Genomic DNA, 23,987 nt, shown 5'->3' on the forward strand with positions numbered 1-23,987 from the left:
CAGTACCCTGGAGTGCTCTGGATAGTGAGATAGGTTCCTGAGAATTCTAGGACCATTCCATGTAGTGTACCAAAACTGTACATTTACTGAAGGAGAAAACAAGCTTAGTACCATTATCTAAAGATAATTCAAAATTCTGTGATGAACTTAGAATCATTTTCAAACAACTTACACCAAATATTTACTTAAGTACTTGTTTAAATCTGAAAGTTTAGGATGAGTAACTATAAAACAGGGAATAATATTATCTTCAATAACATTTACCTGGATGACTTTCTACTTGTAGGGTAAATCACAATTACAAATTAATAAAAGTTATTTTAATAAAATATGTGGATTTTTAAAATATTAAATTTACCTGAAAAAAGAAAGATTAACTTTTTATCATACAGCTTAAGGGCAATTCAATAATATACCTTTCACTAAAACTACAATAAAATTAATCACAATTGGCTGGGCGTGGTGGTTCACGCCTGTTAAATCCCAGTACTTTGGGAGGCCAAGGCGGGCAGATCACCTGAGGTCAGGAGTTTGAGACCAGCCTGGCTAACATGGTGAAACCCCATCTCTACTAAAAATACAAAAATCAGCTGGTGTGGTGGTGCACGTCTGTGGTCCGAGCTACTAGGGAGGCAGAGGCAAAAGAATGGCTTGAACTCAGGAGGTTGAGGTTGCAGTGAGCCAAGATCACTCCACTGCATTCCAGCCTGGGCAACAGAGCAAGATGCTGTCTCAAAAAAAAAAAATCAAAATTTTACCTATTCTACATTTATTTAACATAAAGTTCTCTTATATTGGCTGGCTGCGTTGGCTCACACCTGTAATCCCAGCACTTTCAGAAGCCAAGGCAGGCTCATAACTTGAGGCCAGGTGTTCAAGACCAGCCTGGCCAACATGGCAAAACCCCATCTCAACTAAAAATACAAAAATTAGCTGGGTGTGGTGGTGCGTGCCTATAGTCCCAGCTACTCAAGAGGCTGAGGCATGAGAATCGCTTGAGCTGGGGAGGTGGAGGTTGCAGTGAGCTGAGATTGCACCATTACACCCCAGCCTGCGCGACAGGGCAAGACTGTCGGAAAAAAAAACAAAAAACAAAAATGTTCTCTTATATTTATGTTATATAGTTTATCTAACATAAAGGCAATATTATTTGGTGAGGATATCATTAAAAATTATTGTTATTTAAAGAAAATACTACCTACTGAAAATGACATATTGTGAACCCCAAATATCTGAGACAGCTCTCAGTTAATTTAGACAGTTTATTTTGCCAAGGTTGACAACACAGAACACCCCAAAAGGGGTGAGTGATGCCTTTGTTCTGAATTTTTTTAAGTGGTTCAAGTCATTAGAAGCCTCCTCTAGATTTTTTTTTTTTGGTACTGCAAATGGCAAAAAATAGGGTGGAAGAAAAGTAAATGAAAGAATGTTTGTTTTTCAAGACAGGAAGCAAACACAGAAACCAAGTGCACGGTTTTTTTTTTTTGGTTTTTTTTTGTTTTTTCCTCTTTTGCAGCTGCAAGGAATTTTAGACAAATTAGAGAGGCTTTCTTACCCATAATTTGGAATTCTCACTCAGATTTGACGAAATCAGGTAGAGATGGTCAAATCTGATGGGAGAAAGACCGGAACAAACAACAAAAAAACCCAACAATATGATCACTGAGTGCTCTAATGGTAAGGAGAAATTAAAACCAGCTGGTTGTTAATTTTAGTCAAATCAAAACCTCAATTCAGTTACTTACCTAGGGATGGGTCTCAGGCTGAACAATGTTCTCTATCATCCTAAAAGCAGGAAAAAACTCAAACCCATCTTTCCTGTTGGGAGCGAGCTCAGACTCCATAAAGGATTACCTGCCTTCCATTGTCATGGAAGCAGGAATTCTTCCCTTCCTTGTTGGGAGCAAGTAAAATTCCAGAAAAGGGAATCATACAGCAAAATAAACTTTAGATTTCGACCAGATTTTGGGAGATCAGGGATTCTCTGGAGGGGGTGCTCCCAGACCTCAGCAAATTGCCTTATTCATTTGAGCCATACAGTTAGCTCATGTTGGTACCAAGCACCAATAAGAGATTTGTCAAAGGTCAGGGGTACCTCCACTCAGAATCCCTTCATGGTTACCAAATGTGAAGCCTGGATATCTGAGACAGGTCTCAGTTAATTTAGAAAGTTTATTCTGCCAAGGTTGAGGATGGTGCCTGTGACACAGCCTCAGGCAGTCCTGATGACCTGTGCCCAAGGTGATCAGAGCACAGCTTGGTTTTATACATTTTAGGGAGACACAAGACATCAATCAACATATGTAAGACAAATATTATTTCAGTCCGGAAAGGCGGGAAAACTGGAAGTGAGGAGGGGGCTTCCAGGTCATAGGTAGATAAGAGACAAATGGTTGCATTCTCTTAAGTTTCTGATTAGCCTCTCCAAAGGAGGCAATCAGATAGGCATTTATCTCAGTGAGCAGAGTGATGACTTTGAATAGAACTGGAGGTAGGTTTCTCCTAAGCAGTTCCCAGCTTGACCTTCTCCTTTAGCTTAGTGATGTTGGGGCCCCAAGATTTATTTTCCTTTCACAATATAAAGTGAATCGGACCTTTAAACCACTTACTTTGAATATTCTCTCAAAGTCTGGCTATTTTTCTACACTAGGGAACACAGACACCATCTATCAAATGCTGACAAAAAATGGATGATGTGATGGTAAGAAAGGAGGTAGAGAGGGAGAAAAGAAATACCAGACTTAAATTTTTTCTTTCAACTTTATCCACAGTTTGCATCGGTAATATACATTTAAGTGTTCCATTTATTTTTAAATGCATCAGAAAAGCAATTATGATAGACCTGTGACCAATACAAACATTTCTGATTTATTCAAAAAATTCAGTTAAAAAAGTCATTAAACTAGCATTCTGTAAAGATAATTATTAAACAAATGGTAATGCATTTTTACTCCTTATTTCATTTCTAACATACCCAATGTCACTTCTTTCTTGTGCCATACAGTAATAAAATGTAACAGAAATAGATATCTATTAAATTTTGGGGGCCTAATAAAATATTTTTGATTATTCAACTGTCATTAAATCACAAATCCCACTCAAGTAATGAAAATCATTCTTAATTCAATAACTGATGAAATAGATAATAGCCATAAAAACATTTAGAATAAATTTTACACTTAGAAACTACTAAAAGAAATACATCAGAGCCTTGGTATAACATTGTAGGGGACCATGCTGTGAAACTGCTTTAGAGGTGGTGTTGCCATTTGGCACAAGAGTAAATGAACTGCCATGATGTGGACCTCAGAGAAGCCCATCTTAAATTGAATTTTGCTCTGCAGTAAAGAATGCTACAGTGAGGTTCTGCTGTATTTTCTTTTTAAAGGAATAATTAACTGAAAAGTAACTGAAATGCAATAAGAAAATGGCCTACAATTTCACTACTACTTCAAAGATATGAAATAGGACAACACTTGTAAAATAATTCATACTAGATTGATTAATCAGAGACTATCATAACACCTATGAAAGCAGTATGAATGATTGCTGTGTTCTTAATGGTCACTTAATTTGTAATGCTGTCAAATTTCTACATAAAAAGTCATTAACTAAGGTATTTATTTGCCATTTCTTACATATATTACCCAAGTTTTCACTAGGGAGATTATGTCAGCGAGTTTTTTTTAATCCAACTAAAAAATTAACAACTAATGAGGTCAAATATTTAAAATAATAAATTACTAATAATTTAATTCTTAAACCATATAGTCATAGAAGCTTTAATTCTTTAAAAGCTCCAATTTGACCCTTGGGGAATGTAATGAACACATCTGTATTCTAAAGCCAAAATTTAATTCTATGGCTTCATGCCAACTGATCAAAAAAAGTACAGTTGTTCCTATACCATTTGGCACACTAGTTTTTACCTTTTATATATACCCTTTGAAATACCCAGGCCAACATTTTTAATAAGTTGCATCCATATTAAGAGGTAACAAGTGCAAATGATCACATACTTAAGATATGATGCTTGCTTGGTTACTACAAAAGTAATTATTCAGGTTCTTCTATAGGAAACTCAGTTATTCATTACAGTAATGTTTTTGAAAAATTCCTGCAATACCACCAATGTAAATTTACCCATACCTAAGTTAAAACAAGGACTTTGTGTAACACAGTATCTCGTGAAAATATTTATAGAAGAGTCTGTGTTTAATTTAACATCAAAGTAATTGAAGATCACAAGGTTTACAGGATTCACAAATGGCCAGATTTTGAGTAAAAACCTATTCCTCAACTGCTGCTCTCTGAGTATAGCTAAAGGCAGCACTGATAGAATGCTGCTCAAAGGGAAGATATAAACCCAAACTTTGGCAGTTTTATCAAATTGTCCTTGATAATTAGTACTTCACTAGTTCTCAAAAACTTTACTGCTTTGTGTAACATTTTCAATACAGAAATAAAATACTCTTCAAATAATACATTTTAAAAGATGATTAAGTTTCACAAATTAAATAGCATAAATTAATCATATTAACATTGGTATTTTTGACAACATGAAATAACCAATTTAAGGGAAACTGCAATGGACTAACTAAAAAACCACAAATGTCACAATGTGAGGCTCATTTAAATCCTCACATATTACTGACTTTACAAAATCTACTAAAATATTTTAAAGTTCCATTGACTCTATTAATACATTTAAAAAATTGCAAAAATGCTTAAGACTATGTAAGAGTCATCAATTACACAGGCACTTCACATGTAAACAATCTACAGTACAACTGAAAATATTTTGGCACCAACCTATAATACTAAAAGAATTTAATATAAAGCCAGAATTGTTTTTTCTACTCCTTTTTTCTAGAAAACTAAGACCAAAGATTGAAGAAATTGTGTATAAACTAGAATTAGAAGTGTATTAAATAACTCAAATATAGAATTGCTCTAAATTGCTAAAAAAAATTACCTTTATCCAGATGTTTACTAATATGCTATGATGTAAAAAAATTAAACCTAATGTGATTATTAAATTGAAACTACATTTTAAATTTAGTATCAGTCTGCTTTCTGAAAAATAATCAAGATTATCAACTGACTTAGTAAAAAGAGAATTTGAGTTTATCAAATACTCTTATTAAATTAATCCAGTTTTCCCCCAAAGAAGTTCGGGCAATTCAATGTTTAAGTTTGATGTTTCAATGTAGTTTTTTAAAAATCCTAAGGCGTGACCTAAGGCAAACTATTTTTGACGGAATATTCTTATTCATGAATTTGAAATATTTGAAATCACTTCAAATAAATGAAACTATACACTTAGAATTTTAAAATGTTATATTAAGCCATAGAAAGCTGAGATGCCTTGGTTGTTGGTAATTCAAGGAGCGCCTGAACTGTGACACCAACTTTCACAAGTCCTCGTTCTTCCAAAATATGATGAGGCAAACAAAGTCTTTCCTGGAGAAAAAAAAGAGATATTTGAACATTCATTTTTTAGAAGTGTAATAAAATTAAGTCAGAATTTGATTTTAAAAACATGATTTCTATAAAATGTCAAGAAAACTACATAATTCTAAGTTTTCTCTTATAAATATTGTAATCTAAAATGTTTTTAGATTCTTAATTTATACTAAGAAAAAAGATTATAGAAGTTGGCCTTGTTTGAAATGCTGTCATTCCACACTTGTACCTCTTTCTCTACAAAGAAAATGTTTATAAAAGGGTTGGTCACCACTTTTGGACTTCCCACTCACTACTCAACCACTGCTATCTTACATCTAACCCTAAAGCATATGCCCACTAAAACTATTTTAGTAAAAATCACCAATGCCACCTTAAATGTCAAATGTTGCACATGTCTAGTTGACTGCTCAGTCATATTATGCCTTTGATTAATGCCTTTCTGGGAACCTTACTCCTCCCCTGTCTTGTGTGACACCATTCTTTTCTACTTCAACTTTTCTGGCAGCAATTGTGCAGTAGCTTTCGTTAATTAGCCCTCACCGATCCTCTTCCAACATTCCAAATGTTTCCAAGGGTTCTGTCTTCACTCTCTTCTCTTTTACACTATACCCTCTCTTTTGGTATTCTCATCTATTTCTAGTTTTAACTACCCCTTCCATACCGATGACTTCCAAGTTTTTATTTCCTCCCAAGATCTCTCTATTGATCTCCAAATACAATATCAACTGGACACAGCCAAATGGACATCTAACAGACATATCAAAATCAATGTGTCCACAACAGAACTACTTTACCAAATTAATTTGTCCTTCTGCGATCCATGTCTTAGTAATACACTATTCAATCTCCATTGACAAACCTGTGAAATATAATAGTCTTCCTCTTTCTTCCTTACTCCCATAACCCATTCTCCAAATACTAATGATGGTATCCCATAAAGAGTTCTCAAAATTATTGCCTCATCTCCATCTTCACTGCTATATTTGTTGCCCTCTTAATATTTTGCTTATTTATTCAAATAACCACTGAAGTGTATGCTAGAAAAGAAGGCTTCAAATCAATGACTTCAGCTTCCACCCTAGAAACTAAAAAAAGAAGAGCAAATTAAACCAATGGCAAAAGAATGGTGCAAATAATGAGAATGAGAGAGGAAAACAATAAAGTAAAAAAACAAAAAACAATAGATAAAAAAAATCAATGCAACCCAAAGTTAGTTCATTTAGAAGATTTTTAAAAATTCATAAACCTCAAGCTAGGCTAATCAGGAAGGAAAGAGAGAATACACAAATTACCAATATCATAAATAAGGGAAGTGACACCACAAGATATTCTACAAATACCAAAATGATAATAAGGAGACATTATAAATAACTTCATAATAATAGTTTGACAAGTTAGATGAAATGGATGAATTCTTTGAAAGAATAATTAAATGATTCTGTAAAGAGAAACTCCTAAGGCACAGAAACACACACACAAAAAAAACTATTAGAACTAATAAATGAGTTCTGCAAGGTTGCAGAATACAAGATCAATAAAAGAAAATCACTTCTATTTCTATGAAGTAGCAATAAGAAATTGACAGTGGAATTAAAGAAATAATTATATTTATAATAGTACCAAAGAGAATAAAATACTAAGCATTTAATTTAACAAATCTAATGAAAGACTCATACACTGAAAACTACAAAACACTGTTGGAATAAAAATTAAAAGATATAAATAAATGGAAAGATGTCTCATGTTAATGGATCACAGGAATAAACACTGTGAAGATGACAATATTCCCCAAATCATTTTAGATTCGGTATCCCCAGCAAAATCCCAAGTGGCTTTTTTGCAGAAATTGACAAGCTAATCAATCCTAAAATTGATATGGAAATGCAAGGGACTCAGTATAGCCAAAACAACCTTGATACAGAACAAATCTGGAAGACTCACACTTCTTGATTTCAAAATGCATCACAAAATTACAGTAAGCAAGACAGTGTGACACTGGAATAAGGAATTTAGTGGTAAAAAAACTGAGAATCCAGAAATAAAGCCTTATATTTATGGTCAACTGATTTTTGACAAAGGTGCTAAGACAGACAATTCAATGGGGAAAAGAAGAGTCTTATCAACAAATGGTGCTGGGAAAATTGGATATCCACATGTGAAAGAATGAATTTGGACCCGTACCTCATACCATGCACAAAACTGATCTCAAAATGGATCACAGACAAAAAGGTAAGCCCTAAAACTATAAAACTTTTAGAAGAAAACACAGGTGTAAATCTTTGTGACCTTGAATTACACAACGTTTTCTTAGATATGATATCAAAATCATAAGCAGCAGAAGAAAAAATGGGATAAACTACACTTCATCAAATTAGTAACTTTTGTGCTGTAAATGATACCATCAAGAAAGTGAAAAGACAACCTGCAGAATGGGAGAAAATATTTGCAAATCATGTATCTCTTAGGCAATTTGTATCCAGAATACATAAGGAACTACAACTCAAAAAAAAAAGATAAATAATCTAATTCAGAAGTGAACACAGGGTTTCAATAGACATTACTCCAAAGAATATATACAAATCAATAAGCACAAGAAAAGATGCTCAACATCATTAACTACTGGGGAAACGCAAATAAAAACCGCAATAAGATATCACATCATATACACACTAAAATAGCTACAACCAAAAAGGTAGACAGTAGTAGCCATTGTTGGTGATGATGTGAAGAAATTAGAACCCTCATATATTGCTGGTGGAAATGTAAAAATAGTGCAGCCACTTTGCAACATATTTTGGCAGTTTCTTAAAAAGTATAAACATAGAGTTACCATATAACCTAGCAATTTCACTGCTAGGTATAACCAAGAGAACTGAAAACAAGTGTTCAAAGAAAAACTTATTCACGGATGTTCAAAGCAACATTATTCATAATAAATAATGAGTGATAACAATCCAAATGTCTATCAACTGATGAATGGATAAACAACATGTGGTATGTATTTAGAACAGAACACTATTCAGCCATAAAAAGAAATGAAGTACTGATTTAGGCTACAAATGGATGAACCTTGGAAAAATTATACTAAGTCAAAGAAGCCAGACACTAAAGACCGCATATTGTATGATTTCATTATATGTCATGTCTAGAGTAGGCAAATCCATAGAAAGAACAGAGGAAGGACTGCGAATGGGCAAGGGCTGTGTTTCTGGGGTGACGAAAATATTTTAAACAGATTGTTGTTAACTGTTGCTGAACTCTGTGATTATACTAAAAACCATTTAATTGTACACTTTAAATCAGTGAATGCTATGGCATTGTAATTATATCTCAATAAAAATATTTTCTTAAAAAAATCAATGTATATGCCCAATCTCAGGCTTAAAAAAAGAGAACTTCAATCCATACTTTTTAACCACATACAAAAACTAACTCAAAATTGATCATAGACATGAACACAAAACCTAAGATTATAAAATTTCCAGAAGTAAACATAGGAAAGAAATCTTTGTGGCCTTGGATTATACAAAGATTTCCTAGGTTTGACACAAAAAGCACAGCCCATTTTAAAAAATAAATTGTACTTCAATAAGTGAAGATCCTGCTCTTTGAAAGACACTCTAAGGACAATGAAAGGACAAGCCAAAGATTTGGATGCAATATTTATAAATCTGGTAAATGACTTTATCCATAACTTGTAAAGAAATCTGAAATTCAATCATAGGAAAATAAACAACCCAATACAAAATATACCTCAGATTAGAATATGTACTTCAAAAAAGAAAGTATACTTCAAAGTACTTCAAAAAGAAGATATACAGGTGGCAAATAAGCCTTGAAAAGATGGTCGGCATCATTAGTCTTTAGGAAAATGCAAATTAAAACTGCACTGGCAAGTCAGTACATACACATCACAATGACTAAAATTTTTAGAAGATTGATCATACTGAATGTTAGTGAGGATGTGGAGGAACTGGAACTCTCACATACTGCTGACAGGAATGTAAAACAGTACAACCACTTTGGAAGAGTTATGTAGTTTCTTAAAATGTTAAGTATGCACCTACCATATGTTCCAGTTATTCCACTGCTAGGTATTTACTAAAAATTAAAGAATGTATAAATCCATACAAAGACTTGTATACAAATGTTCATAGCAGCTTAATTTGTAGCAGCTGCTAAAACTGGAAACAACCCAAATGTCCATCAGCAGGTCAAGGGATTAACAAACTGTGGTATATCCATACAATAAAATACTATCCAGAAATGAAGAGCAATGGTCTATTCATACATGCAACAACACTGACGAGTCATAAAATAATTATGCTGAGTGAAAGAAGATAGAAAAATATAATACATATTGTATCATTCCATTTATATAAAACTCTAGAAAGTGCAAACTAATCTGCAATGACAGAAAGCAGATTAGTGGTTGCTGGAGAAAGAAGGATTGCAAAGACACATGAGGAAATTTTGGGGGGCAGTAGATATGTTCATTATTTTGACTGTGGTGATGATTTCATGGTGTATGCATATGTCAAAATTGATCAAATTGTACACTTTATTTATATGCCCTATATTGTATGTTAATAACTCAATAAGGCTGTAAAAAATTGGAAAACATCCTAAAACAAAGAAAATTAATTTAAAAATTATTATATATTACCAATTCTGAGTTCAGAGAAAAGCAATGAAGCTAAAAATAAAACCCTTAAAACAAAAATGACATAATATTAGTGAGGTAGTGAATGCTTGTAATCCCAGTTATTTGTGAAATGGAAGTCTAGAGCTCAGGAGTTCCAGTCCAGCCTGGGCAACACAGTCAGACTCCATCTCTAAAAAAAGGGTTTTTTTTAACCCTTCAAAAAATTAATGAATCCAGGAGCTGGTTTTTTGAAAGGATCAACAAAATTGATAAACCGCTAGCAAGACTAATAAAGAAAAAAAGAGAGAAGAATCAAATAGACACAATAAAAAATGATAAAGGGGACATCACCACTGATCCCACAGAAATACGAACTACCATCAGAGAATACTACAAACACCTCTACGCAAATAAACTAGAAAATCTAGAAGAAATGGATAAATTCCTCAACACATACACCCTCCCAAGACTAAACCAGGAAGAAGTTGAATCTCTGAATAGACCAATAACAGGATCTGAAATTGTGGCAATAATCAATAGCTTACCAACCAAAAAGAGTCCAGGACCAGATGGATTCACAGCCGAATTCTACCAGAGGTACAAGGAGGAACTGGTACCATTCCTTCTGAAACTATTCCAATCAATAGAAAAAGAGGGAATCCTCCCTAACTCATTTGATGAGGCCAGCATCATCCTGATACCAAAGCCGGGCAGAGACACAACCAAAAAAGAGAATTTCAGACCAATATCCTTGATGAACATTGATGCAAAAATCCTCAATAAAATACTGGCAAACCGAATCCAGCAGCACATCAAAAAGCTTATCCACCATGATCAAGTGGGCTTCATCCCTGGGATGCAAGGCTGGTTCAATATACGCAAATCAATAAATGTAATCCAGCATATAAACAGAACCAAAGACAAAAACCACATGATTATCGCAATAGATGCAGAAAAGGCCTTTGACAAAATTCAACAATGCTTCATGCTAAAAACTCTCAATAAATTAGGTATTGCTGGGACATATCTCAAAATAATAAGAGCTATCTATGACAAACCCACAGCCAATATCATACTGAATGGGCAAAAACTGGAAGCATTCCCTTTGAAAACTGGCACAAGACAGGGATGCCCTCTCTCACCACTCCTATTCAACATAGTGTTGGAAGTTCTGGCCAGGGCAATTAGGCAGGAGAAGGAAATAAATGGTATTCAATTAGGAAAAGAGGAAGTCAAATTGTCCCTGTTTGCAGACCACATGATTGTATATCTAGAAAACCCCATTGTCTCAGCCCAAAATCTCCTTAAGCTGATAAGCAACTTCAGCAAAGTCTCAGGATACAAAATCAATGTACAAAAATCACAAGCATTCTTATACACCAACAACAGACAAACAGAGAGCCAAATCATGAGTGAACTCCCATTCACAATTGCTTCAAAGAGAATAAAATACCTAGGAATCCAACTTACAAGGGATGTGAAGGACCTCTTCAAGGAGAACTACAAACCACTGCTCAATGAAATAAAAGAGGATACAACCAAATGGAAGAACATTCCATACTCATGGGTAGGAAGAATCAATATCGTGAAAATGGCCATACTGCCCAAGGTAATTTACAGATTCAATGCCATCCCCATTAAGCTACCAATGACTTTCTTCACAGAATTGGAAAAAACTACTTTAAAGTTCATATGGAACCAAAAAAGAGCCCGCATCACCAAGTCAATCGTAAGCCAAAAGAACAAAGCTGGAGGCATCACACTACCTGACTTCAAACTGTACCACAAGGCTACAGTAACCAAAACAGCATGGTACTGGTACCAAAACAGAGATATAGATCAATGGAACAGAACAGAGCCCTCAGAAATAATGCCACATATCTACAACTATCTGATCTTTGACAAACCTGAGAAAAACAAGCAATGGGGAAAGGATTCCCTATTTAATGAATGGTGCTGGGAAAACTGGCTAGCCATATGTAGAAAGCTGAAACTGGATCCCTTCCTTACACCTTATACAGAAATTAATTCAAGACGGATTAAAGACTTAAACGTTAGACCTAAAACCATAAAAACCCTAGAAGAAAACCTAGGCATTACCATTCAGGACATAGGCATGGGCAAGGACTTCATGTCTGAAACACCAAAAGCTATGGCAACAAAAGCCAAAATTGACAAATCGGATCGAATTAAACTAAAGAGCTTCTGCACAGCAAAAGAAACTACCATCAGAGTGAACAGGCAACCTACAAAATGGGAGAAAATTTTCACAACCTACTCATCTGACAAAGGGCTAATATCCAGAATCTACAATGAACTCAAACAAATTTACAAGAAAAAAACAAACAACCCCATCAAAAAGTGGGCAAAGGACATGAACAGACACTTCTCAAAAGAAGACATTTATGCAGCCAAAAGACACATGAAAAAATGCTCATCATCACTGGCCATCAGAGAAATGCAAATCAAAACCACAATGAGATACCATCTCACACCAGTTAGAATGGCAATCATTAAAAAGTCAGGAAACAACAGGTGCTGGAGAGATGTGGAGAAATAGGAACACTTTTACACTGTTGGTGGGACTGTAAACTAGTTCAACCATTGTGGAAGTCAGTGTGGCGATTCCTCAGGGATCTAGAACTAGAAATACCATTTGACCCAGCCATCCCATTACTGGGTATATACCCAAAGGACTATAAATCATGCTGCTATAAAGACACATGCACACGTATGTTTATTGCAGCATTATTCACAATAGCAAAGACTTGGAACCAACCCAAATGTCCAACAATGATAGACTGGATTAAGAAAATGTGGCACATATACACCATGGAATACTATGCAGCCATAAAAAATGGTGAGTTCATGTCCTTTGTAGGGACATGGATGAAATTGGAAAGCATCATTCTCAGTAAACTATCGCAAGAACAAAAAACCAAACACCGCATATTCTCACTCATAGGTGGGAACTGAACAATGAGAACACATGGACACAGGAAGGGGAACATCCCACTCTGGGGACTGTTGTGGGGTGTGGGGAGGCGGGAGGGATAGCATTGGGAGATATACCTAATGCTAGATGATGAGTTAGTGGGTGCAGCGCACCAACATGGCACATGTATACATATGTAACTAACCTGCACATTGTGTACATGTGCCCTAAAACTTAAAGTATAATAATAATAAATAAATAAATAAATAAAGGGGTTTTTTTAATTTAAAAAAGAAAAAATGGCAAAACGGGAAAATCTGTATAATGTAATGGCTGCAGAAAACGTTGTTAAGTTTGCTATTTCCCCATTGAAAGATTGAGAGTAGAAAAAAGAAACAACAAACATTTTTAAGAATTAAAAATTTAAAACATCACATCAGCCAAGCACAGTGGCTTGTGCCTGTAATCCCAGCACTTTGGGAGGCTGAGGCGGGTGGATCACTTGAGGTCAGGAGTTCAAGACCAGCCTGGCCAACATGGTGAAACCCCGTCTCTATTAAAAATAAAAAATTATCTGGGTGTAGTGGCACGTGCCTGTAGTCCCAGCTACTTGGGAGGCTGAGGCAGGAAAATTGCTTGAACTGGGAGGCGGCGGTTGCAGTGAGACGAGATCGTGCCACTGCACTACTCCAGCCTGGGCGACAGCGTGAGACTCCGTCTCAAAAAAACAAAAGCAAAAACAAAAACAAAACCATCACATCAACTATATACAAGAGGTAATTAGAGAACATTATGTAATTTCCAAATTACCCAACAATTCAGATTCTCTACACATTAAATTATGTTTACTTACTTGAGGGAAGAGATTAAAGTGGGATCTGTAGACCAGATTATTAAGACACTGTTCAAAAGACAGCTTAACAAGCACAACTTAATTGTGCTCTGATAACAATGTCATTTCTCTCCATAGTCATTCATGTTGAGGTTAGGTTTATAACACTTTACAAAGAAGCAATATTGTGATTATATATCTTCCTTACATATTTACAATACTGCTTTAATGATTATTGCATAGTAGTGCAATTATTACATGAAACATAAGACAATTCCTAAAAATTTCAAAGTTTGTCCAATACAGGTATTATCATAATATGCTGGTATAATTTCCAATTTTGCATTTTAAATAAAGTTTAAAAAGCTATTCACACTGAATGCAAATCTTCCAGTCAGAATCTATCCAATGAATTACAATGGGGTCCAAATGTTCTCTAGCAAAAAAAAAAAAGAAGGAAAAAAAGATGGTAACAATGACATCACAACCAAGTTGTAAATATGGCCACCGAGTTATGTTTGGTCAGTGATGTGCATGATTTTCCATATTTGTAGCTATTTTATAAATTACTTTAAAGGTAGCTTAAAAACATTTATTAGATAACTGCTACAGTGAAAGCTGGAGCTTAGGAGAAGGTACCAAGAGAAGGCATTCATTTTCATGTTCAGAAAGCATTATTCATTGCTCTAAGAAGAACCCCAGTTTGCATGTAATAAATTCAAATTTAAGTGATCACGTTGTTAGATAAATAACAATTACCTGTGAGACACCCAACTTTTTACAAGCATCAAGAAAATTTTCTACATTTCTTCGACATTTTGCCATGCTCAGTTTGGGCTGTAAAGTAAGAGGGAAAAAATGTACTTTTAGGCATTTTTCTATGGAACTTAATCAAAACTGAAAACTAAGTTCACTGAGGTATATTATTTAAAGACAATTTTAAGAAGCTATATCTTCCTTTAGAGAACTAACAAATTGTAAACAAAACTTACCACTGCTGGTGATGGTACATGAATACTAGCAACAGAACGTGGCCTTATATGATTGGCTAAATGGCAAAGAACAACCCCATCCATCAGTGCAGCTCCAATGTCATCAGGCAAAATTACTTTTAACCTGGATTCAAGATTCTATAGAAAAACAGGTATAAATCAGATACTCTATCTAAACATACATGTTAAATGTTTATATTACTAATTGTTGTATATCCAAACATTTTAAGGAGCATTGAAAATGAAATCTGTACGCCTTATTAATTTTCCAAGTTAAACCCATTTCCACAAAGCAGATCTGAAAGAGCAATCTGACTTACGTTGCGAAGTTGTCGTATTTGCTCTCGCTCTTCCCGTAAATGTTCCATCTTTCTTCTCATTGTAAATCCTGGATCTGCTGCCCCATATTCTTGGCGAGATGAGCGGCTAAAAGCTATAAAAACAGAAATTTCCTAACTTGTTACAAAGTTAATGGGAAGGAGCAACTATTGATGGGGAAAGAGGCATGATAAAAAGAATCAATACAAAATTACATAAAATATTATTACTCACTAATACATTCCAAATATTTTTAGAGAATATATTTGAACTCTATTTATGTGCATAATTGAAAGCAACAGGGAAGATAAGTGTAATGATTTCTACCACCTATACGTGTTCTTACTCAAACATACGTTATTAGAAACTTATGGCCCAGGTTAAAAATGATTACTGAACATATGTCAGCCTTTTATCTTTTAAAAAAGGAAATTATTCTTGAAGGTCAATACAGTTATTCAGGAATAAAAACTATAGTTCAATACCTTGCCAAGTAACATGGATCCATTTTCTTTTGGGCTTGCCAAATGCGAAAAGATCCCTTTATAAAACCACAATATAATGGAGTGCTATAATTTCAAACAGTGTTTGGTCTGCTGGCAGAGTGGTCATTCTAACAGCAGTCACAGTAGAGTAGAAATAAGACTGCAGTATATCTAAGGCAAAAAGCTGAGGTTTCAGGAGCTTGAAGGTAAAGAGGAAGAAAGAAATGGGAATGGGAATTGGAAAGACAAATATCGTTAAGAGAAAATTGCTTTTAGGAGAGGGGAAAGAATCTATGTGTACTTAAGACTATGGAATCAATCCCATTTAAGCTGGGAAACTAGTTTCAAATATAACTAATAAATTTTATTTACAGAATATCTATTTACCTGATCTAGGCTTCAAGCCAAAGGGACTGTGTGAAAAACCATCAGTTCTGTCATATTCCTAAAAAAAATTAAAAAGTTAAAAATAAATAAATAATAAAACTTCTTTTCTTTCAAAATAATCAAGGTGCTTATTCACATCCATGCCAATTTGGGGAAATACTTATTTTCCTATGATTAGTGAAGAGAAAAGTAACTTGCATTTCAATTCAAGTTGATACATGTCACTTTTAAGAGGTCAACTAATATTTGCTAGTTGAGCTAACCATATAGGCTTTAAATACTTTCATAGTAGAAAGAAAATGAAAATCATTAGTGAACTGTATAAAATGGATCATACTTTTTGAAAGAATCAGACTGAAGTTTCCCAAAAAAAGAACTAAGCTTCATTGAAAAGGTAAGTGAATTTAGCATTTACTCAGCATCTACTATGGACTTAACACCTAACAGTAGATAATCTGAAGGCAAACATATTTGTATAGGGACTGCGGAATGATAGATGATAAATATCATCTCTTCTATTTGAATGAATATTTTTTCAAATCTTTCACACACAGTGGTTTGCTATGGAAAGATTTGTAGTACATTAAACAAATCTGAAGATGGAGTTAGAAAGCTTAGGCTATGTTTTGAGCACAACATATAATTTCTCTGTAATTGTTTCTTCATCTTTCAAATGAGGTTACTGTGAAGATTAAATGAGATAACTAAATGAAACTACTGTGTAAAGTGATAAAATAATGTAATCTTAGCAGCACCTTATTTAATCTGTGCAACAACTCTGTGAAGTGAGTAGGGCTCAGCTTCAGTCACTTCTCTGCCATTTATTAACTAAGATAGTTTGGAAAGTTACCCATCTCTTCAGCTGTAAAATGATGAGGATCATACCTATTTTATGGGGCTGCTTTTAGGTACAAATACACAGGCAAGCACTTTGTTAATACTAAAGCATTACACCAATTAGTTTTACTCTTTTCCATTCACACATGAAATTAATGTAATCAGAATTCTGTAGATTACCTAAATCTTCTGTTAACATGTGATATGCAGTTCAGGTTAAATGTCAGTTGAGTTACCAAAGCACATACATACTCACCACCCTATCCAAATCTACAAGCCTCCCAGTTTGTCTTCACTATTTTGGTTAAATTAATATGAATTCCTAGATGAAAATTTCACTGATCCAAATGAAATAAAAAATATATTACAAAACTCACACCTGTAATCTCAACATTTTGGGAGGCCAAGGCAGGTAGATCACTTGAGGCCAGGAGTTCAAGACCAGCCTGATCAACATGGTGAAACCCTGTCTCTACTAAAAATACAAAAATTAGCCAGGTGTGGTGGCATGTGCCTGTAGTCCTACCTACTCGGGAGGCTGAGGCACAAGAATCGCTTGAATGTGGGAGGTGGAGGTTGCAGTGACCTGAGATCGTGCCACTGCACTCCAGCCTAGGCAACAGAGTGAGATCATGTGTCATATATATATATACACACACACATATATATACGTATATATATATATATATACGTATATATACGTATATATATATCAATGTAAATTATTTGGGAAATTTGGTATGAATAGTCTTCCCTGTGAGCACAGATCATAAAATCATATATCAAGCAGACAAATAAGTAGTAGTCACTTACATGCTTATACTTGTAACTTAAAGTAAAAGAATTACAAAAGCATATGACAAAGACTAATTTTAAGATATCCTAATTTAAATTGTTTTCTAAAAGTATGTATACCATTTTACCTATCATATGAATAATTTAGAAACATGTTTATAAAATTAATGTCCAAATCCATTTAAAAGTTTTGTAATGCAGATCACCCACAACAACAAAGAATCCTAGCCTATTAAAAAAGCAACACCACCTACATATAATGAAATATTAACAGCATCTATGTAACCAAAGTTACACAGTGAATTTGGGCCATCCAATACTTTGAGCAAAGTGTTGAATTCATCAAATGAATGTGTAATCATTTACTTACTAATGCCAATACACTTTAAGGTAATCTTAAGTAGAAGAGATAGAGTTTAGAATTTTTTAAATTTATCTCTTGTTGTAAAGCAATAGACTTGAATAAATAAATTAGAAGAATCAGTCATTCAAGCCACCAGAGTATTTGATCGAGATTTCACAAACTCTAACTTTCTGATACCCATTCTCCCAAAAACGTGTAACCTCCTGTCGATAGGAACAACCCACTGCAGGGATGTTTCTCGTGGAAAAAGGAAATTTCTTTTGCATTGGTTTCAGACCTAACTGGTTACAAGAAAAACCAAAGGCCATTGCACAATGCTGAAGTACTTTTTTCAAATTTACAATTTGAAAGTTGTTCTTAAAATCTATCATTTATTTTAAAATACGGATGAATGAGAAAGCATAGATTTGATAAAGTGAATTCTTTTCTGCAATCTACAGACACTTCCAAAAATCACTACAGACACTACAGACACTACAGAAAATCATAAATAAACAAGTGCTAGTATCAATATTTTTACCAAAAAATGGCATTCTTAGAATTTTTTATAGGCTAGGTTTGTACAAACTAATCTGCCATGGATTTTAAAATATGAGTGAATAAATTATATTGCAAAAAAAATCAGGTTACAGAGAACTGGCAAGGAAGAATCTTAGGTAAAACACAGAAAACATACAAAACGTATTTTTAAGACAAATAAAAACAGAACTTGTACCTCAGATGATACTGGAGATTGTGGTGACATATTAGCATTATCACTGTCTTGCTAAAACATAAAAATAAAAAGATGGAAGATGAAATTACAATACAAATGATGATTTAAACATATAAAAGGAAAATAAAAATTGTTTTGACCAACTACTAAAGGAAGACCTACTAAAGATATGCCATCCAGCACATTGCCACTCTACATGTGGTCTGTAAACCAGCAGCATAGGGATCCTCTGGGAGTTTAGAAATGCAGAATCTCAGGCCTCACCCGAGACCTAACTAATCAGAATCTACATTTCAGTAAGATCCTCAAGTGGTTCGAAATATAGTAAAGTTTGAAAAATACTATCTACATATAATAGCAGGGACGTGTTACCAATCTGAGACATGTAAATGAAGGCATGCAAAATCTCCATCACCCCAAATAACTTTCATCTGAAAATTTACATGTATCTAATATAGACTTATTGATAATTACAAAGAATTTAATTTAATAAAACATTAAATGGTCCATGATTTTTAAATTACTATTCTACTGCCAACCAAATATGAAAATTTTGACATTTAACTTTGAATATGCACACTACATAGAAAATGTATTCATTCAACAAATGATTATTGGCTACCTACTATATGTCAGACACTATGCTAGACAGTGAGAGTACTGAAATTTAGTAAAATATCACCCATTCAAGGACCTTTCAGTCGAGGACAGAAATAGATTAATGTATACAGGTAATACAACATTCTCAGTATAATACAGAACAATGCATGGCATATTATGAGGCACAGATAAGGGGCACTTGGGGGGGATGATGAAGATGGTAGAGAAAGGCAAGTTTCCTGAGAAAGTATAAATTCAGTAAAAAACTGAGTGTCTACCAGAAAAAGAAAGAAGGGAACAACATGCTAAGATGAGAGGAGAAGAACCAAAGCATGGAAGCAACGAATGTAAAGATGAGTGCAGAAAACCTCTGAGCAGTTTTGTCTTGTTGGAGGGTAAGGTGAATGGAGGGTAAGGTGAAAGAAGAGCAAGTTGTGAATTAAGGCTGATGTGGCAAGCAGGGGCTTGATAAAGGAGGATCTAGAATTTATCTTCTAAGTTATGGGGGGAAACTGAAGGTTTCCAAGCAAGGGAATGGCCTGATTGCATCTGTGTTCTTTGAAACGACCACTCTGGCTGCAGTGAGAATGGACTAGAGAAAGGGAGAAGAGCAAGGAAGCTATTGCAGTAGAACAGGCAAGAAATGGACGAGGGCCTCTGCCGGAGCAGAAACAGTAGAAATAAAAGGGGAATGTATGCAAAATATTTTAGTGCAAATAAACAAACAGTAAGTCTTGGCTGCTGATTAGATATTGAGGCAGGCAAGAGAAAAGCGGGTATGAGGAGGCAGGGATAACAAAATGTTTTCTGTCAAAGGCAGATGACAAATATTTTAGGCTTTGTGACAACTAACTGTCCCCCTAATTCATGAGGAATATGTTCCAAGAACCCCAGTGAATGCCTGAAACCACAGATAGTACCAGACCCTTTATAATATATGTGCTATGTTTTTTCCTATACGTACATACCTATGATAAAGTTTAATTTATAAATCAGGTATGAGATTAACATCAATAACTAATAATAAAATAGAACAATTATAACAATGTATTGTAATAAAAGTTATGTAAATGTGGTCTCTCTCTAAGTGTCTTATTGTACTGTACTCACCTATTTTTAGACTGTGGTTGACCACAGGTAACTGAAACCTTGGAAAGTGAAATGGAGAAAAAAGGAGAGCTACTATACTCAAACACTGCCACAGTAATGAAAAAGTAGCCATAGGCAAATGAGTATGGCTGTTTTCTGATACAGCTTTACTTACAATCCCATACAGCATGTCAAATTTGGCCCCTGGATCATAATTTGCCAGCCCCCGCTCCAGCTAGATGATGGAAGGTGATTCCATTAACTCAGTAGTTCTCAACCTTGGCTGGACATTAAACTCACATGGGAAACGTTAAAAACTTCATTGCTCAGTCCATACCACAACATACCACATGTCAATTAAATTATAATATCTAGGGGGTGTGACCCAGGCGACAGTATTGTCTAAAGCTCACCTGGTAATTTTAGTGTACAGCCAAAGTTGAGAGCCACTACACAAACTGTCGGATATTAGCGAAAAAGTGGGTTTAGAAGCAAAAACTTTTTAAAAACTCAGTTTTGAACATATTTAGTCCTATTGGGTTTATGAGATATATCCAGCAGAAATTCTAAGCAGGTAGGAAGATGGATAAAATATTGCAAGGGCTTGAACCTCAGGGGAGAGGTCTGGACTGCAGACAAATCTGAGAGGCTTCAGCAGGTACACAGGTGTTATTCACTGAAGGCTTGACAGCTGGTGAAGACATGCTAGAGACCACACAGTAGGCCATTCCCTGGGAATAATATTTAAAGGGTAAGCTGGGATCTTTTGGAGTTGGTGCAATGGAAAGCTTGGGCAGGTGTACAGGAACTGATTGTGCTGATGCATGGGTAAATATTGCCAAGCATACCCATACAAAACATGTAATTTAGGCTTAAACATAAATACTAACAGTGAAAATATGACCAGCTATAGCCATAACTGACTTTTATTCATCCCAGTAAATACTACTGGAGAGGCCAATGGAGAGAAATCGGCATCTGAGCTGGCAGACGACCAATCATCTGGCTCTATTCATTATTTTTCCCTGTGTGATTCTATTTCCTAAAACTGAAGACATTTTCAGAAGCCCTGCCAAGTACCCAACATCAAATTAAATACCAATCTCTCCAACAAAAATACACAAAACTTAAGTATTTATGGTAATGAGAATATATCTTTTCAACAATGATAGGCTGCTGCATAGTTTACACTGTGCAGTAGAAAGGTTTATGGTAATGCACAAACTGTAGAAGTCGAATTTTAAATTTTAAAATAGCATGCAGAATTTGTGGAAGGAGTTCCTAAACAAAGTTCCTAAAAAAAATCTCAATTGACGACCAGGCTGATTTAGAAAGATAAAAGATGTGAAAGACAACACACACTCACAGATGACAGGTCTAAGACGAATGATGATAAAATTCTAAAACTGAATTATTAGTAATTCCATTCTAAAGGACATATGGAAATTAAATGATTAAATTAATAATTGTATGATGATGCTCATATGTTTTTATCGTTGGAAAAAACCATGCATTAAATCACTAACAAAGAAACTGAAAAATGGATTACATTTTACTCTCACTGAGCCAACTTCATATGATAAGTAAACATTTCAAATAATTATTAATATTATCTTTTCTCACCTCATCATTTTCATTGCCACTTGAACTCTTCCTCATTGATTTATACTGAAAAATATTTAAAACACATAATTTATTTTCCCTTGAACATATAAATTCTCTACTAGTAAATTATGTACAAGGTTCTTTCATATTTTGGTAGCTTTATTACATTACCTGATAACAAATTTAAGTATATAACAGGTGTAAATAGTCCTACTACTAATAACTAACAAAAATAATGCTTTCCATGTGCAAGGCATTGTTATAAGTACTTTACACAGATCAAGTAACATTTCTTTCTTAAGCCAAGCTATTTCCCATTCATTCAGGTGTGCAATCTGAGGGTTGTCTTAGAATTTTCCTTTTTCTTAATTCACTATATCCAATATGTCATCAAGTCGATTCTTTTTTTAATCTCTCTCAGACTTACTTCTTTGGAATTCTCACAACTACTACCCTTTTCCAGGCCCTCATTATCTTACACCTGGTCTATAATCTCACCATTCTAAGATGTCATTCATTATTAAGAAACCTACTGCTTTCATGTTAAAAAACACTACATTAAATGTATATATTGATTGTTTAATAACTGTAATAATGATGACAGCTAACACTTCTACTAGTGCTTGCTATATGCCAGGCACTGATTTAAATGTCTTACATGTATTAACCCATTTAATCTTCTTAACAACCCTACTACATAAGAACCATGCTTATATGTGAAAAAATGCTTCTTAGAGTCAAGAAAATACAGTATGACAACCACTGGAACTCTTACTTCTGACTCCTCTTCACTGCAAATGATCCTGCAAATCAGTGGCAGATTAACCTTCCGTTTACAACTCATGACTGCCCTGTTGTAACACCTACTAACTTTCAGATTATGTCCAAACTTCTATGCCTGGCATTCAAGGTTCTTTTTTGTAAATTTTTTAAAATTATTATTATTTTTACATTTGTATATAGGTATATTTGTGGTCAATTTTTTTATTATATTTTAAGTTCTAGGGTACTTGTGTACAACGTGCAGGTTTGTTACATATGTATACGTGTGCCATGTTGGTGTGCTGCACCCATTAACTCGTCATTTACATTAGGTATATCTCCTAATGCTATCCCTCCCCCCTCCCTCCCCTCCACACCATGACAGGCCCTAGTGTGTGATATTCCCCACCCTGTGTCCAAGTGTTCTCATTGTTCAATTCCCACCTACGACTGAGAACATGCGGTGTTTGGTTTTCTGTCCTTGTGACAGTTTGCTCAGAATGATGGTTTCCAGTTTCATCCATGTCCCTACAAAGGACATGAACTCATCATTTTTTATGGCTGCAGAGTATTCCATGGAATATATGTGCCACATTTTCTTAATCCAGTCTATCATTGTTGGGCATTTGGGTTGGTTCCAAGTCTTTGCTATTGTGAATAGTGCCACAACAAACATACGTGTACATGTGTCTTTATAGCAGCATGATTTATAATCCTTTGGGTATATACCCAGTAATGGGATGGCTGGGTCAAATGGTATTTCTAGTTCTAGAACCTCGAGGAATCGCCACACTGTCTTCCACAACGGTTGAACTAGTTTACAGTCCCACCAACAGTGTAAAAGTGTTCCTATTTCTCCACATCCTCTCCAGCACCTGTTGTTTCCTGACTTTTTAATGATCACCATTCTAACTGGTGTGAGATGGTATCTCATTGTGGCTTTGATTTGCATTTCTCTGATGGCCAGTGATGATGAGCATTTTTTCATGTGTCTGTTTTGAGAAGTGTCTGTTCATCTGCTTTGCCCACTATTTGATGGGGTTGTTTGATTTTTGCTTGTAAATTTGTCTGAGTTCTTTGTAGATTCTGGATATTAGCCCTCTGTCAGATGGGTAGATTGTAAAAATTTTCTCCCATTCTGTAGGTTGCCTGTTCAC

General features: G+C 34.7%; 1 protein-coding gene and 1 non-coding gene across 3 annotated transcripts in view; both read right to left on the reverse strand.

Annotated features, from left to right (window-relative positions):
• Positions 1–386: 386 nt before the first annotated feature.
• Positions 387–23,987, reverse strand: part of LRCH2 (leucine rich repeats and calponin homology domain containing 2) — a 125,797-nt gene continuing 102,196 nt past the window's right edge. Inside the window, exons 15-21 of one of the 2 annotated variants that reach the window (XM_003805417.7) lie at positions 22,087–22,131; positions 18,775–18,825; positions 16,064–16,121; positions 15,194–15,306; positions 14,874–15,011; positions 14,641–14,718; positions 387–5,463 (exon numbers count right to left, since the gene is read on the reverse strand). In XM_003805417.7, coding sequence (XP_003805465.1) covers positions 5,344–5,463; positions 14,641–14,718; positions 14,874–15,011; positions 15,194–15,306; positions 16,064–16,121; positions 18,775–18,825; positions 22,087–22,131 — 603 coding nt within the window. In that variant the 3' untranslated portion in view covers positions 387–5,343. The remainder of the gene's footprint in view (positions 5,464–14,640; positions 14,719–14,873; positions 15,012–15,193; positions 15,307–16,063; positions 16,122–18,774; positions 18,826–22,086; positions 22,132–23,987) is intronic. The other variant, XM_034949510.4, reaches the window with a different exon arrangement.
• On the reverse strand, positions 18,251–18,379 carry LOC112438595 (small nucleolar RNA SNORA35). Its single transcript, XR_003026999.1, has one exon. It is a non-coding gene; the product is annotated as a small nucleolar RNA SNORA35 (small nucleolar RNA).

The sequence above is a fragment of the Pan paniscus genome, chromosome X, assembly GCF_029289425.2.
Source record: "Pan paniscus chromosome X, NHGRI_mPanPan1-v2.0_pri, whole genome shotgun sequence".
NCBI classification, from domain to species: Eukaryota; Metazoa; Chordata; class Mammalia; order Primates; family Hominidae; genus Pan; species Pan paniscus.